The 18,914-nt window shown below is 36.9% G+C and overlaps 1 protein-coding gene across 1 annotated transcript in view; it reads left to right on the top strand.

Moving 5' to 3' along the window:
- DDB1 (damage specific DNA binding protein 1) overlaps window positions 1-17,381 on the top strand; it is a 28,840-nt gene extending 11,459 nt beyond the window's left edge. The window contains exons 8-27 of the mRNA XM_058155286.1: window positions 1,315-1,398; window positions 1,795-1,911; window positions 2,524-2,626; window positions 3,149-3,224; window positions 3,313-3,421; window positions 3,782-3,960; window positions 4,044-4,207; window positions 4,293-4,400; window positions 5,443-5,650; window positions 6,776-6,871; window positions 7,250-7,361; window positions 7,940-8,063; window positions 8,271-8,435; window positions 10,508-10,602; window positions 10,746-10,916; window positions 11,178-11,287; window positions 11,388-11,557; window positions 11,731-11,833; window positions 13,717-13,840; window positions 14,028-17,381. Of these exons, the coding sequence (XP_058011269.1) occupies window positions 1,315-1,398; window positions 1,795-1,911; window positions 2,524-2,626; window positions 3,149-3,224; window positions 3,313-3,421; window positions 3,782-3,960; window positions 4,044-4,207; window positions 4,293-4,400; window positions 5,443-5,650; window positions 6,776-6,871; window positions 7,250-7,361; window positions 7,940-8,063; window positions 8,271-8,435; window positions 10,508-10,602; window positions 10,746-10,916; window positions 11,178-11,287; window positions 11,388-11,557; window positions 11,731-11,833; window positions 13,717-13,840; window positions 14,028-14,111 (2,502 nt within the window). The 3' untranslated portion in view covers window positions 14,112-17,381. The remainder of the gene's footprint in view (window positions 1-1,314; window positions 1,399-1,794; window positions 1,912-2,523; window positions 2,627-3,148; window positions 3,225-3,312; window positions 3,422-3,781; window positions 3,961-4,043; window positions 4,208-4,292; window positions 4,401-5,442; window positions 5,651-6,775; window positions 6,872-7,249; window positions 7,362-7,939; window positions 8,064-8,270; window positions 8,436-10,507; window positions 10,603-10,745; window positions 10,917-11,177; window positions 11,288-11,387; window positions 11,558-11,730; window positions 11,834-13,716; window positions 13,841-14,027) is intronic.
- The last annotated feature ends 1,533 nt before the right edge of the window (window positions 17,382-18,914 follow it).

Raw genomic sequence — 18,914 nt, 5'->3', positions numbered from 1 at the left:
ATTTTCCCATTCACGCCTTGCAATAAGTTCTGTGTTTCTCTGTAATTCTTTGTCATAGCATCCCTGATGTCTTGAAACATCAATGCCATTTCTCTGAGAGTCCCACTCATTTCCCCTTGGTAAAGCCTCTTGTCTTGCTTTAATAAATCCCACTCTTATCAACAGTCCAGAAATCAAATCTGATGTTGCTCCTCAGAATATTCAGTAATAATTCTTTACATTTCAAAGTTACTAATCCATTCCATGGATAATCCAGACAACTTTCCAAAGGACAAGTCACTTTACTTTCTTTCAAAGTCTTCCTTATTCTCACAACTGAATCTTCAGCAATCATGAAATAGGTATTTATAGAACAGTAAATCACCACAATCCTCCAAAGAGGTATTGTTTGGTTCTCTTATCAAAAATTTCCCAGTCTTGTTGCGGTATGGTATGTTTTCCATTCACCAGTAGATGGTGCCCTCAGCTTAGCTTTCAGCGTTGTTTCAAATCTAACAAATTAATTAATCCAAGTTTTAATTCAGTTTTTGAAAGCAAAGTCGGCTATTCAGGTAAATAGTTCCAGCATTTTATAATGCCTTTCCAATACAACGCCTAGACAGTTTAGGCAATCCAATTTTCTGTATTTTTTTAAAGAACATATTTAGCTTTTCTCCCCTTAATTTCTTTCTTTCGGGTCTAAGATTTTTCTCTCTATGGTTATTCACCCCTTTAACAGTTAGTTCTAAGAATCTCTTTTCCTGGATTTTCTCTCTTTTTTTTCCTTTTTAAGGTTAGGGTCTAAATAAAGGAATTTTCTCACCCAGCTCCAGTCACTGTTCATCTACATTGCTCCTGCACATTTTCTTTGTTGCCTTGGCTGTCCCAGCTGTTGAGCAACTCTGCAACTTGCAGGACGCACCTCTTTTTTTCACCTCCCCTACAGGATGGGTTTAGCTCCTTTCGGAGCCTTCCAACAGGGAGATGTTGGCGTAGGAGCATGGAAATACTCTCCTCACATCCTATCCCTCCGGGATGTCAGCCGGAAGTCCGTATGTGTGCAACTATTGACATTCAAAGCCAGAAACATGTTTGAGATCTAGGCGTGAGTACAGTCACTGTACTTGTCAGGAGCTCCTTAGAGAACCCACAACTTTTCTTGGCCTTGCATAATAGCCGCACAATCCCAGGAATAGATATCTCTAAGATCTGCCTGCATCATGAGCATATCCATGCCAAAATATCCTTCCTGCTTTAGATTTAAATAGCTGCACATCCCTATTATCATGTCTTTAAAATGCCTAATATTGCTCATTTTGCCTTACTTGTTCCTAGACATCCATAGCAGAATGCCTGACATATTTGGACAATGGTGTTGTGTTTGTCGGCTCTCGTCTTGGGGATTCCCAACTTGTGAAGGTAAAATGTAGCTTTTAATTAATAATAAGCAAAATAGTAGTTTGCTAATCTTTTACTTATTTATTTAAATGGCATTGTTATAGACCAAAGACAAATTCCTTGTATGTCCAAACACACTTGGCCAATAAAGCTATTCTATTCTATTCTATTCTGTTCTGTTCTGTTCTGTTCTGTTCTGTTCTGTTCTGTTCTGTTCTGTTCTATTCTATTCCTCTAGTTTTATTTTTGTCATTCATAGGAATTTTATTCTCTTGGTATTTGTTCATTTTGTTTTGAAATAAAGTAACACAAAAACTGGAATTTTAATACATTTTTGCTCAGGTAGATAAAATAAATAAAATTTAAGCAAACAGTTTCTTATTTTCACAAGAAATGTAATATTATTTTCATTCCTAGCTCAATGTGGATAGTAATGAACAAGGCTCCTATGTTGTGGCCATGGAAACCTTCACCAACCTTGGGCCAATTGTGGACATGTGTGTGGTAGATCTTGAGAGACAGGGTCAAGGCCAGGTAAAAGTTGGTTCTTTTTTCCCTGCACCAGGAATAATGGATCTTGCTAAGAGAGGTGCTTTATATCCCTTTGAAATCCTGCTCTGCAATAATATAGTTTCCCCAAGTTGATCTGTGTGACATATATGAATCTCCTCTGTTAAAAAACCCAATCTATTATCTCTCACCAACCTTGTGTGTTAGGAGGAAGTTGATAATTAGCTTCTTGCTGAATGCTGTTTGTGAGCTCAGGTCTGCCCATTTCAAGCTTGATGTATTTTAGTACAACATGGATTCTAGTAAATAGCTTGGAAAATTATTATTCTGTTGACTCTTGAAGTAATACAGTGCAAAGGCTATTTCAAAGAGCTAGAAAGGCTAATTTTTCTGGCATATGCATTAAATTCTGAAATAATAATACAGAGTCATTTCAGGAAAGTTCTTGTTTCACTATAGGAATGGAACTGACTGCAGGACTTTGTCTTAATTGAGATTTTTGATTAGGTAATTTACTAGCAGATTGAGGAAAACTTAAAGGATGGACGTGAATTACTGTTCTCTATAATTACATTGCATCTCCCTTAAACTTTAATAATGTAATTAGTATATGCTAATTCTATCTGCTTTTCACAGCTGGTTACATGCTCTGGTGCCTTTAAGGAAGGTTCTCTGAGAATCATCCGGAATGGAATTGGGATTCATGAACATGCCAGCATTGATCTCCCAGGGATTAAAGGTGTGTGTGTGTCTCCATTAGAAGCAGATATTGAACAAATAATAGTGCATTACCAAGATGGTCAAATCTCAGATTTTTTTGAATGAGCTTTTTTTAAAATGTATGCTAATTCTCATCAAATCTTAGAAAACTGAATATACTATTTAGAAGGAATATTGGGGAGGAATCTTGGCATCCTTTCAAAAAAAGGATTTGAATATTTTGTATGTGTGTGCATTCTATTCTCCCCCCCCCCCAGTATATTACTATGTCTTCTCTATTTCTTGTTATGTATTATTGCTGTTATTTACCTTTCCGTTATACAACCTAATCTGATAATCTTAATTTTTGAAATATATTTTACTTAGAAACAATACCCAATTAGTTGAATATGTTGTACAATGCCAAGAGCTTTGAATTAGCATTGATGAAACATTGATGATTCAGGAAGTGTTGGGTTGGTATTTTTGTTTGTTAGGTTATGAAATCCCTTGAGTTTTCCAGAGTAATTTAATAAGACTGCACTTTGTCTCTGAATTGCAGGATTATGGCCTTTGAGGTCGGACTCTCACCGTGAAACTGATAACACCTTAGTGCTGTCTTTTGTGGGACAAACCAGGTAGAGGAATAACATCCATGAAAGTGTTGAATATGGCTCTTGGTTAACTCTTCTGGGGTGTTTGATTGAGCTTTCCTACATTCTGCAGAGTTTTGATGTTGAATGGGGAGGAAGTAGAGGAAACAGAACTGACAGGATTTGTGGATGATCAGCAGACTTTCTTCTGTGGTAATGTGGCTCATCTGCAGTTAATCCAGGTAATCTCTAAATATTTTTAATGATAGCAATTTTTAGTGATAATACGTAAGGCATGAGTGACTAAATCTTTGGGATGAAGAGCCACATTTGGAACATGGAATATGTGAGGGTGTTATGTTCAAAACAGAATGTTATTTTCTCCATAGTAAGCAACATAATTTATCTTAAGAGCTAGTATTTTTTTCAGTTGGTTTCAATTTAGTCAATCTTAAAATTAAACATGGTGGGTTACATTTTTAAAAAATAGAAGAAGTTTTAGAAAGCCTTATATGTGACATAGTCACATATTCTAATGCCTAAAGAATACGTTTAATTTTCGGTTAGGAAGAAATAACAATGGATGTTATTTGTCGCTTCAGATAACATCAGCCTCAGTCCGGCTTGTTACTCAAGAGCCAAAGGCTCTGGTGAGTGAATGGAAAGAGCCAAATGGGAAGAACATCAGTGTTGCTTCCTGCAATAGCAGTCAAGTAGTGGTAGCTGTGGGGAGAGTGTTGTACTACTTGGAAATCCACCCCCAGGAACTCAAACAAATAAGGTCAGTCTGAACTAACTATTTTGGGGTTATTTTGTGTCAGAGCTGAATATTGCTATAATGTTGACAGTTTAATATCTTGCCAGCTTTACAGAGATGGAGCACGAGATTGCCTGTCTGGACATCACTCCCTTGGGAGACACCAGTGGCATGTCCCCTCTCTGCGCTATTGGCCTTTGGACAGACATTTCAGCCCGTATTCTTAAGCTGCCCTCATTTGAACTGTTACACAAGGAGATGTTAGGAGGAGGTAGAAATTCCATTTGTATGCTTGGTGTTGGGAAGGGCAGGCTAATTGCAAAAAGTGATATTACAACTTGTATCCCCCTTTACAGAGATTATCCCACGTTCCATTCTGATGACCACCTTTGAGAGTAGCCATTATCTGCTTTGTGCCCTAGGAGATGGGGCCCTGTTTTATTTTGGACTGAACATTGAAACAGGTAAAAATACAGTTTTCTGCCGTGCAGATTTTCTTTTTTGATTTCAAACAATGAACAGATGCATGCCCATCAGGTTTTAGCAGAACTCAAAATCCAGCAAATAGAGCTTGACCCAAAAAATACAAGCAGGAATAGAATATTTGAATTCCAGAAATCTCTTTGGTGTAAATTTGAACAGAGCTAAATCATTCCACATCAGATTTACTGTTTTTTCACTTCATCAATATATTGAGGCTGTCATACAGTAACTGTCATTTCCTGGTTCACACATTGTATCAATTTATAATGTAATCTGGTTGGTTAACTCATCTGATTATGACTTACTGATGAAATAATGATTATGGGAAATTAGACTAATAGAACTGGCCTATATCCTCTTATCATTTAGCCACCACAATTCATTCCTTAAAGCGGAAGCGAAATGGTTGCTAAATGAACACAAGACTGAGCGGGAGATAGACAGACACCCTGCAAAGATCACTGGTTGCTGCCATCTCTTTCAGAGACATTAACCAAATTTTCTTATGTAACTTTGCCAGCTCTGGTGGGTTCTGGTCAGCTACCCAAAATTTGGCTTTAAGTGTGTGCATTGTTTAGAAAATGAGTTTTTTTAACCATCACATTTGCAAATGGTTGCTAAACACATACCTGCTGTCATTTTGTCTTTATTTAACATAAATAACACAAGTTAGACATCAGGAGATCCATGATTAGATTTTTCAGGGTTATATGAATCTTATCTCCCTGAATCATTTTTCTGTTCTAAAACAAGCCCACCGTGTATCCAGAAATTATTATTGGTTCATGGAAAAAAAATACAGGTGTATAGACATATAGCTGTATTTTGGAATGCCCTCTGTCTTTCAGGAATAGTTTTAGTACATTTAAAGTGCTCCCGGAAATATACTTTTCTAAAATACAAAAAGGTTTCATTTTTTTCAGTAATGAAAAGTAGTCACAAGGCAGCTAATTTGCCCTGCTCCCCTCCCATCTTCTAGTCTCTCTTAGTGGGTAGGCTCTAATAATATCCTTCCTCTGGCAGGTTTGCTGAGTGACCGTAAAAAAGTAACTTTGGGAACCCAGCCCACTGTTTTAAGGACATTTCGCTCACTTTCCACCACCAATGTGTTTGCTTGCTCTGACCGCCCTACTGTGATTTACAGCAGCAACCACAAACTGGTCTTTTCCAATGTCAATCTTAAAGAGGTGAATTATATGTGCCCTCTTAACTCAGATGGGTACCCTGACAGGTAAGTGTGTTTGGTTCCTTTATTTCAAGTGGCCAGTGGGTCCACAAAGCATAGCATGCTCTCTTCCTGCTTAGCCGGTCCGGTCAACTCTTTTAACTAAGTAGCCAACTTGTCTCATATAAAGAACACAAAAATAAGCAATTTACTTTTGAAATATTGGGATTAAGAGAATAGGGACAAAATGTTAGGCAGTTCCAAAGTAACAGAAGAATTGCTTACATTGTGTCCTTCCTCTTCTCCCTTTTGCTGGTGCATCCTGGCTAATGTGATTTTGGGAAAAGAAATGGTCATACACCCATTGTGAAATAAATATTCAGCCTGTTTTATATCTTCATGTAAGAAAGGACTCTCCTATTTCATCTGTATTTGATATTTATTTCTATGTTGAATTTTATGTAGTAATACCATGAGAAACTTCTTCAGCGGTCGGGAGTTTTATCTTCTATGATGCTAGTTGCCAAGTGATGATCACTAGGCAAGAAAAGTGGGATTGCCAGTAAATGATTTTTCAGTGTCTCAAGTCCCTTGTTCTAGAATAGGTTGGATTGGTCTAAAATAATACTCTCCAGAAATATGCTGGGGTTTCCTGATAGAATTGGTGAAACTGTAACTTGCATTTAGGATTGTATGTGAAAACATAGTTGTGAAGATAGAGATTGGTTGTGATCAACACTAGCAAAATTAGTCCATCTTTATGAAAGAGGAAGATTTATTGAAGGTTAAAAATTTGAAAGATGATAAGAAGTCTCCTTTTTTGTACTGTGGAAGGAAGCTGTTGGCAACAAAATCAGAAATATACTGCACCCACCATAAACATACAAACCTCCATTCTTGCCTTTGTCTGCTCTCCCAATATATGAGCTGTTCTCCATGTATATTTTCTCCCTTGTATCTCTTAATGGCCAGATCTCCTATGTATATTTGATAGTTCATAAAACAATACTGGTTTTAACATATATTTGCTGCAGGTTTTATTTTTACATTTTCACTTCTGTCAGCTCTTGCTAAGTACTGTACAAGTCCTAATATTGGATTATTTCTGAAATGCAGTAGGTAAATACTCTAGAATTGAGAGGTATAATGGAGTGATTTTTTTTTTGAAAATGAAATACTTTTATTTTGTAGCTTAGCTCTGGCCAACAACAGTACTTTGACAATTGGCACCATAGATGAAATTCAGAAACTGCATATCCGCACTGTTCCCCTTTATGAATCACCCAGGTGAGCAGAGCTAAACTTGTTGCTAAGAATTTATCAGCTTTTAAATAATGTAACTTTCCTTCCTTCCTTCCTTCCTTCCTTCCTTCCTTCCTTCCCTCCCTCCCTCCCTCCCTCCCTCCCTCCCTCCTTCCTTCCTTCCTTCCTTCCTTCCTTCCTTCCTTCCTTCCTTCCTTCTTTCTTTCTTTCATTGTGAGGTTGATGGATCTTTTCAAGGAAGCATGCTTTTTGGAGCATTTTGAACTTCTTAACATGGATGTTTATGAGTGAGCTGGCAGCTAAATTGAATAAATTAAGTATTACTTCTAATGTTTCTTAGAGCATATGGATCGTATACGTATAAGTGTGTGTAGACACCATGTATCCCTTTCTATCATGCAGAAAGATCTGCTATCAGGAAGTCTCTCAATGTTTTGGCGTGCTCTCCAGTCGTATTGAAGTTCAGGATGCTAGTGGAGGCACCACTGCATTGAGGCCCAGTGCAAGTACCCAGGTGAGAACCATCAATAATTGTGTTTAGGAATTGAAAATGCATTCGTTTCAATAAAAGGAGTCACTACTGCTTAACATTCTGATTATGTCTTTAAATCATTTGAGAAATCATCTCCATTTCTCATCTGATAATCTAAACTTAAAGACAAGTAAGTACTTGTTTTGGGATAAAAAATACATTGTGGCTCAGTTACATATTGGGCTTTCTTCAGTGATTTAAATCCTTGCTAGGATAGCTTTCCATATTTACTTAGCTTTCTGCCTATCTTTTATGAGGAGCTCTTAGAATGTATTGGTATTTCTTCCACGTGAACTGATTTTCAGTCCTTTCAGTAAGCAGGAAACTTGGTAGTTTTATACTGGTACTTTAACATAAATCATCTACCATTACTTCTTTTTCAGTCCAAATATGGTTTTATTCTTCATAAATTTGGCATTTCTGATGCCAACCTTCCTCTAAACAGTTTTTGCCACAATTTTTTTTTTTAGTTATTTCATTCTAGTGAATGTTCTTTGGGCTTATTTCTGTTATCTCTGTGTCTCTAGCTTAAAATGCTTACTTTTGTCTCCGTATTTTAGGCCCTCTCCAACAGTGTGAGTTCTAGCAAGTTGTTCTCTAGCAGCACAGCTCCACATGAAACATCATTTGGTGAGGAAGTAGAGGTACACAATCTGCTCATCATAGATCAGCATACATTTGAAGGTATCTACCTCATAGACTATATTTCACTGATTATGAGAGAACTATTTTGGGGAATCATGATATTTGGAGAAGAGAGCATCTAGTGTACTTGCTGGCTTGGATCCCTTGAGGGTCCAAGGGGCCATGGAGGGGCCATGGAGTCAAAATATTGAAGACGATATTTTGTTGAGCTCTTTAACTCTTTTGTTTTTTTACTGGTATCTTCAGTACTCCATGCTCACCAGTTCCTGCAGAATGAATATGCACTAAGCTTGGTCTCCTGCAAATTGGGCAAAGATCCAAACACTTATTTTATTGTGGGAACAGCCATGGTGTATCCTGACGAAGCTGAACCTAAGCAAGGCCGCATTGTGGTGTTCCATTATTCTGATGGTAAGGACTAACGTTTTGGATCTCTTTCTCCCTAGAAACAGCTGAGTTGCATGGACTTGTTTCCTTTTATCAATTATTATTTTATCATGGAAAAAGTGGGTTTGTGTCTAGGTTCTTTTACCCTAAAAGTTTAGAACAATCTTTTCAGCTCTTGAAAACCCATCTTGTTGCTTCATATGGAAAAAAATAATCTGAACATCTGGTTTTTTAGAGTTTGGGTATTTAAATTATTTATAATATGCTGAAGTTACCTGGATGGCTTAGAGTAATAATGGTAATATTATTGTGTGTTATAAAAGAGACCTAGTGGGAGATCAAATTAAATCACTGTAACAGCACTACATATCACAGTCTGCAAAAGAAATAAATGGGTTTTTAAAATAAAAGTTTTAAAGCCTGGAAAATAGGGGGAAAGTGTTCATTTGGCATTAACAAACCCGGTCATCGTTGTCAGCCATTCAGTCATGTCCAACCCTTGGGTACTCTTATGGATCAGCACTCTCCATGCCCTTCTGTCAGGCAGCGCCTCCTTCAGATCCACCATGACCATCCTGGTGTCGTCCTTTATAGTGTCCAGCCAAAAGGTACTAGGGTGGCCCCTTCTCCTTTTTCTGCTGATAATTCCCAGCATGTTCAACTTTTCAAGTGAGTCAGCTTGCATGACATGACCAAAGTATGATAGTCTTTGTTCGGCAATCTTGGCTTCAAGTGATATTTTTGGTGAGATTCAGTATAGGACTTTGTGATTTTTGCAGTTCCTAGAATACATAATAGTTGTCTCCAGTACCATAATTCAAAGGTGTCCACCCTTGTCCTATCTGTCTTTTTTAGAGTCCAAGTTTCGCAGCCATAAGTAGGAATTGGAAAAATTATTGCAATGGCTGTGAAACTTGGAAAGCACAGAATATTCATCAAAATAGCACTCTTAGCAATAGCTCCCTATGTTGTATTGCTAAAAGGAAGCACAAGAAGAAAGACCTCAAATGATAATATCAAAGTATGGTTAAGTGGTCAAATAAGGAGATATAAATTCATTCTGATTCCTATTCTCAAGAGCAGCTTAAGCTTTTTGAGCCCTCCTATTGATCCTTTCACAGTGATGATACAGCATGCACAGTTGCATGCTAGTTGAGCTAAGAAGTCTTTATTTTCACCTCATTGAGAAAATGGATATTTCAGGTGGAATTACCCAGATAGTTTTATGACTGTTGAAGATGATGAATAATTTTTTTAGTTAATAACTGACACATATTTAGGGTGATATTGAGTAATGCTGCAGAATTAGGAAAGAGCCTTCAGAAAAGTAGGTAGAAGTTAAAACTATTATAGTTGTTACAGATTAAGTGCATACTAGGCTTTATTGTATGTTGTGTTATTGTCACAGAAAAAGATTATCAGATAGCACCACATACTTGCAAATAGACTTTGATAGTTTACCCTGATTTTGAGGGGTAGAATTAACTCATATTAGTCACTGTATAACTATGTGGCTACTAAGAGTTGATACCAGCTTTGATGGTATGTAATCATAAGAGAGCCAAGGAGTTTTCTGTCCACTTCAACATTTGAAATTTCCTGAATGCTTACAGCTCTGTAGGTGAGGCACCATCTTTATGAAGAACTCCTAGCTGAGGCAAGCATAAAGAAATTGTAACTGTTAAAAAAGATAATTAAATACCTCCCTGACACCTTGTACACCAATCTTTCTATGTTGCTCACATTTAAGGTTGGGTATTGCCATATTTCAGAAAATAGTTGGAGTTCACTTGCAGCTAGCATTTACATTTACTCTGGATCCATAGTGAGCAAAATGCCTAAATTAACTTCTGGAAAATTTCATGATAGACTTTTAAAAATTATTTTATAATGTCATACATTTTATAATATAATTAAGTTTATGCTGCAGAAAGCAAGGAGGGCTTCATATAATCCAAGGGGAAGCTACATTTCATGGCATAATATCAAGCTGTTTTTGAGGCTGTTAATCTTTTTTGTTGCTATTTATAGCTACACCATGAAATGTAAGGAACCTGTGTATTTTTCGAGTATTGTTGTATTAATGTGTATCCTAGGTAAATTGCAGAGTCTGGCTGAGAAAGAAGTAAAAGGGGCCGTCTATTCCATGGTGGAATTCAATGGAAAACTCTTAGCTAGCATAAACAGCACGGTAAGATTTCCAAAGCTCTCACATCGATATTTCTTAAAACTGGGTTTGCTTAGCGAACTGTAGAAGATAAATGTTTTGGACTCTGCAGTACTGTTCCACCTCTATTTTAGCCTTACCTGTACAAATCTGTCTTGTCCTAACAGGTGCGACTGTATGAATGGACAGCAGAGAAGGAGCTTCGCACCGAATGCAACCATTACAACAACATCATGGCGCTCTATGTGAAGACAAAGGGCGACTTCATTTTAGTTGGAGATCTTATGCGCTCTGTACTTCTGCTTGCCTATAAGCCCATGGAAGGAAATTTTGAAGAGGTATTAATTCAGTTTTTACCTCTGTGTATAATGGAAATCGCAATACAGAGTTTAAGAGAATAGAAGAATATTTGATGGCAGAAGAAACTACTTGTTTGTGATTTTTTTTAAAAAAAATTAGGTGCCTAGGTTATTTTAGATTAGCCTCTCCATTTTACTCTGTATTTAAAACCGGTAGAATTCTACTTCAGGCCAGAAAAGTCTTGTCTTTGTGGAGAATATATTGACTTGGTAGATAGATTGACTTGTATATCGTTGCAGATCGCTCGTGATTTTAATCCAAACTGGATGAGTGCTGTGGAGATCCTGGATGATGACAATTTCTTAGGGGCAGAGAATGCATTTAACTTGTTTGTGTGCCAGAAGGACAGGTGAGATGACCTTCTAAAAAGGTAGGCCAAAATGAGCAAATAATAGGTTGGGACAAAGAGTTCACCCTATCCTTTTCCTAGTAAACGTTTTGTATTGCAGTGCTGCGACAACTGATGAGGAGCGCCAGCATTTACAGGAGTTTGGGCTCTTCCATCTGGGTGAATTTGTCAATGTCTTCTGTCATGGGTCCCTAGTCATGCAAAATCTGGGTGAAACATCTACTCCAACACAGGGCTCAGTGTTGTTTGGCACAGTCAATGGAATGATTGGTAAGGTTAGATATTAAGCCAGAAAATTTTGCCATCTCCTCATATAGTCTGGTACTCGGGGAGGGCTTACCTGGCAATCAGATAATATCTATCCTTTGTTTCCAAAGTGATCTTAGAGTAAACAGATAACTATTGATTTCTTTTTAAAAATAATGCTCTGTCTTTATTCACAGGACTGGTGACTTCTCTGTCAGAAAGCTGGTATAATCTCCTGTTAGATGTGCAAAACAGGCTCAACAAAGTCATTAAGAGTGTTGGGAAAATAGAACACTCTTTATATCCTTTATATCTTATGTTTCTCTTTAACATACTTAACACTTTGTGACATTAGTCATTAGACAAGAACCATGAATGGTTCCTGCCTACCAGCTTACAATTTGCAGCACAGAACCAAATGGGTACAGATCAGCGGTATGAATTTATTCATTCCTCTTACATCTTTAGGAAAAAACAGGGATAGGATACTGTATTTCTAGTCAGAGTTATAGCTTATGTCCCTCTTGACTACCTTAAAAAATTGCTTTTGCAAGTTGAGAACTCTTGACTGGAATATTTATGGGCCTTGGAGAAGTGGTAATACAACACCAAATTAAAGTGAAGAACATATTGGTGCTTTAGCAGTGCCAGTCAAAGTAGTTCAATTTTCTTTAGGAATTTATATAATAGCTGTAGATTATATATTTTGCTAGAATTTAGTCTGATTAATTATGGTTTATTAGATCTAATTGACTGGATTGACATAATAAATTAAAATTATAAACCATTGTATACAAACTGCAATACATGGGTAAAATAGTCTATTTTATATTATGGCTTAATATGTTGTGTGAACCAGACCAGTAGCTACTTGCCAAACACTATAGTACATGGGTGTCAAACTCACCATGTCACCTTTCCATCACGTGACATTTCACAATGTTTCCCCCCTTCGTGGAGCTGGGGTGGGCGTGGCCTATGTGTGACACATCCGGCATCCGGGCTGCCAGTTCGATACACCTACTATAGTAGAATCTTTCACAGGATGAAAAGCGTACTAAACTAGTCTCCTATGAATTGTGGGTAATTTGAGGCACAATATAAAGATGAATTATAAACAGAACATAAACAAGTGGTTACCATCATACTGAACAATTAACTAGAAAATCTGCACTCATTGGCATCTGCATTCAATCTACATCAGAAATGTATGGGTGAAACATGGCAAGGAAAATTAAAACAACATGAGAGAGAAAGGAAGATATTCATGGCATGATTAAAAATATTCAAGGGGAGTGATCAAAATTGAAGAACTATGCCACATTTAATACCTTTTCATTTGAGTAATTATTATTAAGACAACATAAGTGGCTATTATTTTCGATTGGCAGAATTGTCTTGTTTTGCTTTCAGGCTTACAGAATCAAAGTTTGAGACTTAGAATGGAAATATTTTTTTCATTGAACCTCCATACAGTTTACATGTTACATAGAGACTGGGCCAAATTCTGTTGATAATTATCCATAATACTCCAGGTATATACTTCATAATTTCACTAAATCAAGTTCTCTTTCTCTCCTATGAAGTATTATTTTAAAAACTCATAATATTGAAGAAAATTACTGTTTCAAGAGAATATATTTTCTTTTCAGTTTTTGAAGTATTCAAAATGGTGTGTGTCAATAAAATATCTTTCATTTGTTGATGGCCAGTTGGCCATCAAGGTTATTACGTGGGTAATAAATTCAGAATTTATTTTTAGTTTAAGGTGTGCATGTTTTGCATGTCATACCATGTTCCTGCAAGCATTATCTTCTGTGTAATATTCCATACATCAAATATAATAAGTCATATATAATACATCAAATATAATAAGAGATTTATTTAAAAATATAACCAGTAACTGTGAGATTTGGAATAGTACTATCATTAAATAGCAAATACTAAGGATTGCTACTGCTCTAGCGGTAGCATGTTTTCAGTGTTTGCCTAAATTATACGGTTAATATTGAAATTATTTTGTTCGGCAACATTCGATGTATAAGACGCACAAACATTTCCACGCACTTTTGGGGTGGGGGGAAGTGTGTCTTACACTCCAAAAAATACGGTACTTTTGTTTTTACGGGAAAGGTGAAGCCATATTTTGCTGAGAGTTTTATTTCCTTGATTCTTGTTTTTACCTGGAGATCATTTCATACAGAACGTAAGACAGAGCCAGCCACTGGATTTATTGATGGAGATTTAATTGAAAGCTTTTTGGATATCAGCCGACCCAAGATGCAGGAGGTGGTGGCTAACTTACAAGTAAGTTGAGAAAATTACCCACATTGAGACAATCCTTGTTGGCCATGACTTTGATTCTGTGCTTGCTTATTTGAAGTAAAGTTACGAATTGGGTTTTGCAGTATCAGGCTTAAGAAGCCGTATATACACTTGCCCTTCTGTCTGCCACACAACTGCTTCACCTCTGTCTCTTGCCTCCTTGTTTCAGATTGATGATGGCAGTGGAATGAAGAGGGAGGCTACGGTAGATGACTTGATCAAGATTGTGGAGGAGCTCACCCGTATCCATTAGCTGAATGAGAAGATACTTCCTGCACCTTCCTTCAGGATAGCATATGGAGTCTTTCCCGACTGGTTCCCTCACCAGTTTCACTGTAATGCTAGAGCAGTAGCAATGTGCCTGGATTAAAGTGGGAAATCTCTGAACTGAAGCCATCTTGCTAAGGACTTGCAAATGCAGTGTTGGCAGTTGCCGACATTGTATTCTGCTTGGATTCACCATTCATCTGCCACCTAATAGTGATCCCAGCAGGTTTTTCCCCTCTGAGTAACAGCAGCTGGCAAAGATGTCCCTCTGCCTAGACTCTTTCCACACTTCATTCGCTGTTGTCTTTTAGAACCTCTGAATTTATTTTGTTCCTGGTGTTTTGAAGTGGAGGTCTTTCCCCATACCCTTCCTTGTTTGGATGAGAAGGTGGCTAGATGGCTGCAGTGGCTGTTGGAAAGATGGAAGTGACATTTAGCTCGTATAAGGTGCTTTCAGGATTAGGGCTGCTTAATCTCGAGGAACCCAATTGTGGGTAGCAGCCTCTCTATTCCAACAACTTTGCTGCTTATTCAGGGAGAAGAGACTAGATTGCAATTTTTTCTGTTATTGGTTTTGAAATTTTACCAAATAAAAGTAGTCCAAGAGGAAAGGTTTGGCTGTCGTCAAAATCTTTTCATGCTTTTCTGAACTCCTTTACTGAGGAGGAAAGAAACTTTGTTCTCTCATGTTTTGTATTTCAACACTCCCATTAGTCTATCTATAGGGAACTGATTACTATAGTTTCATTTTGTTTTCGTGTTTTCTGGTCAATAAGCTTGTAAATTTTTTTTAAGGGGACCTTATTACCTCTTTTTTTCCTCATTCTTGCCAGTAGGAGGCAGACTTTTAAGACGAGGGTAATGGGATTTTGTTGTTATTGTTGGAATGATAAGCACAGGGTTCTCACTTCCCATTGTTCTGCTGTCACATATTAAGAATTTTCATTCCCTTCTAGCATGTGAGAGTTAGAAAAGATTTTTTTGCATAGGACATTTTACTCAAGTTTTCTCTTTTCTTTTGGTAAAAGCTTGTCCTGACTGTTCTATGATAAGAGTTTACGGGCTGGGGAAAAGGCTCTTCTTCAAATTCACCCCACAAGTTCACATCATTACATCACTAAATTCCAAAATTAGAGTGAAAATGCTTCACAATTCATTGATAAAAAGTTAAATGCACAGTGCAGCATGCCTCTACTGGATTTGGCTTCAACATTTTTTTACCCATTCTCATGAAATCACTTCATTCTCTTCTCAATTGGAGGGACAGAAAAAACCTGATATATGGTGGACTTTCAGTTCCATCCACAAAGCCTGGATGTTTCTCTGATGTGCAGATGGGGATGGGGTTTATTTTGTCCTTCAGGGTCTTGAAAGCATTTGAGCAAACCTTAAGGAATTGTAAAAATGAAAAAACAACCCATGTTCTTTGATACGTTCAGCAGAGGACAGAATATTTGTTATAGGTGGTTCTTGACTTATGACATTCAATTAATGTTGGTTCAAAGTTACAACGGCCTCAGAAAAAGTGACTTATGACCTTTATTCCCATTATGGCCATTATGCCACATTCACCAGATATGTGATTGCCATTCAGGAACTTGGCTGGTTCCCATTTATGATTATACTTGCAGCATCCTGCAGTCACATGATTGCAATTTAATGACCTTTTTTGCTGATTTACAGCAACAAAGGCCCATTGGGGAAGCTGGACTTGCTTAACCATCAAGTGATTTGCCTCACGACTGTGTAATATGCTTAATGACTGCTGTCAGTGGAAATTCTGGTCCCAACTGTTTGTTGTAAATCAAGGACTATCTGTAATATGTTGGAAAGGTCAACTTCTAGCACCTGCAGCATGTACAGTGTGAAGCAACGTCCTGTACAAATCTTATGTGCTAGGTGATTGTGCTCTCCCATACTTTCTAAAATCATGCCCCAAACATTGTTGATGGCAAGAGTTTAGATTTGTTGCTTATGTTGCATTTCACATCTGCTTTGATAAGGTGTTAAGGCTTGTGTTGAATGCAACTAGCTTTCTGTAAAATGGTCTATTTTGCCAAAAGATAAACACTTTGGGGGGAAAAGCACTTTGAAAAATATTTGAAAATGTTTTATACAACATGGAGGCTCTGTAATAATATCTTCAGCCTGTGATATTAATGGTCAAGCTGCTTGGTAGAATGGAATACTATCAAAAAGCCTGGCTCTATTCTCAGGAGGAATAAGGACAGAAATTTGAGGTTTCAGAGATATTAAGACTAACTGGATTCAGCAGTTATTTGGACATGGCCTTAAATAAACTACAAACATTTAATTGTTTTCATTACATTTGCTGTCCCTGCTATAGAAACCTGGTATGCATGAATATTCAGATGACTGAGCGAGCATATGCATTTCAGATATTGCAGGCTTTTGTTAAAATTACAAAAGCTCTATTGTGTGGTAATATACATACAAAAAGTGTGGCGTTTGTTTCGAAATAGCAGAAGGTTACTTTCCTTATTTGTCCCCTCCTTGTGGATGCCCGATTCTTATTTTATTGTGAAATCACAGTTGGAAAGTATCCCAAATGGAAGAAAAACATGCATGCCAAAACTTCTATTAAAGGAAGGGGTCTATACATATTTTTGAAGCCCTTCCATCAATCTATATTGTGCTTGCCTTACATTTCCAAATGAATGCAAGAGGCAATGCAGTAATATGTAGTAAACATTGTACAATGTATTGAAATATGTTCCTGTTTTAGTACATTGAATTTCAGAGTGCAATTGATACAAAACATTGTCCTTTTTGATAGGCTACTAATACACAAAACGGGAGAAAGAAAGAATGAAATTTCAATATTTGCATAGATATGTGATTCTTAGAAAGGGGGAATATATTCATACAATGTTACAAGTGAGACATTTCAAGATATAACTGCAATATGTCACTATTTCTTTTTTAATATTAATTTTAACGTTACAATTAAAAAAACTAACAAACTAAAAAAAGCTGCATATAAAAGAAAAAGAAAAATTATAGTGAAAAATATATATAAAGAAATGACTTCACTCTTTATCACAACATGTAAATATTTTAGTAACTTATTGCCTCTTAAACTACAACAAATGAACTTTTCTTTCCATATCCCATTTCATATCTACAAATGATCCTTAATGCCTCCTGGTTTAGTTGTGGTTAGCAAAAATTCATTAAGGGTTAACAAAGGTGACAACGTAACTTTAACCTTGATCAAATAAACAACTTTATATTTCTTCTGTTTATTTTTAACAAGTAACAATCAGATGACTGTAAAGAAATACAATCCTTCCACTCACCCCCCCATCTTATCAAACCTAATCTTCCAACTCTCCACCATCCAATCTCAACTGTCAGTACCTATCCTTCCATCCCACGCCCCCCATCAGAATTGATGACGTTTCTTGGATGAGAAGCAAATCCGTTTCTTCCTCAAAGGAAAAAAAAAAAGTCCAGTTGCCTTTTGAAGAAAAAAGCACTTTTGAGTTAATACAAAGCATTCTTAATAGGTAGGTGCAGTGAATCTGATATGTATGTTCAGGATTTTTTGATTTGAAGGGAGCTAATTGAGAGATTACGGTCCACCTGTAAAAAACACAAGATCAGGACATTTGTATTGCTGAATGCTTACTAAGAAAAAATATAAATAAAAATAAGGTGTAGTCCTTTAGGGTTTATTTCTAAATGTGCATATGCATAACTGTCAGAAATCTTCCTGTTTTAGAAAGGCAGCATGCTACGTTAAGATTCCTGTCTCCTTGTTTACTGAATACCTACTGAAGCCTTGGAAGCATGGACCTTGAAGGTTATTTCATCACCCAATTTTTAATTGATATTCCCAGGGCCATCTCCCCTGAACCCGTAGGTCAGCTGACTATCAAAAAAAATAGATACCTAAAATTGTAGAGCATTACAAATAAACACCAAAAGGAGGTTTTCTTGAAGGAATCTTGGTATCCTTTTTCAACTCTGTTGTTATATTATATTAAACGCAATTTGAGCTATAGGGTTTTGTAGCCCAGGTAGCAGCAGAGTAAGCAAGTAAGAAAGAACTTTCTCCTTGAAGCCATCAAACAGAATGATGCTGTTGTTCGTTTTCCTCCTGCTCCAAGAAATAATGTGACTTGTGAGAGTCATTGTAGTGCAAGTATAGCAATAGCACTTAGACCTATGTGTCACTCCACCATGCTTTACAGCAATTTGTAAAGGGTGGGATGGGGACAGAAAAATGGTGCCAAGTGCTTTGGATGAGAACAAAAGCCATAGTGCTGTTTCCTTCATGCTTTATCCTGTGGTTTTCTTTTATATGTTTTTTTAATGTGAATTAAAGGTTTCTCAGAGATTTGGGGGAAAGTCTGATTCTCAAATTCTAGACATGTTCCATGTGTCAGTCTCTTTCTACTTTCCAGTTTGCCCCCTCCCACCTTACAATAATTTCATCTGCCGTTCAAATATAGTTTTTGAAGGAGAGAGCAATAAATTCCCTTTCCTGCCTTCTTAATCTCACTAGTGGAACCAGGAGGCAAGTACTGCAGTATGCAGATAAACATCATACATCCTAATTGGAAGAGAGCTCCTCCTGGTAATAAGAATACAAAGTATATTTTATGCATGCAGTTTTATATTTGAGAGAAATCAACAGAAAATAAGTTTGATGGATTAGTCTTTCAGGCGGTGAAATAGATGTCCAAAAGGGTTTTGCTTGTTTTTTTGTAAGATACAGTTTCATGAATTTGACCACAATCTGCAAAAGCTTACCTGAGAATAA

Source organism: Ahaetulla prasina, chromosome 1 (assembly GCF_028640845.1).
Source record: "Ahaetulla prasina isolate Xishuangbanna chromosome 1, ASM2864084v1, whole genome shotgun sequence".
Lineage (NCBI taxonomy): Eukaryota > Metazoa > Chordata > Lepidosauria > Squamata > Colubridae > Ahaetulla > Ahaetulla prasina.
This window is presented reverse-complemented; position numbering and strand designations above follow the sequence as displayed.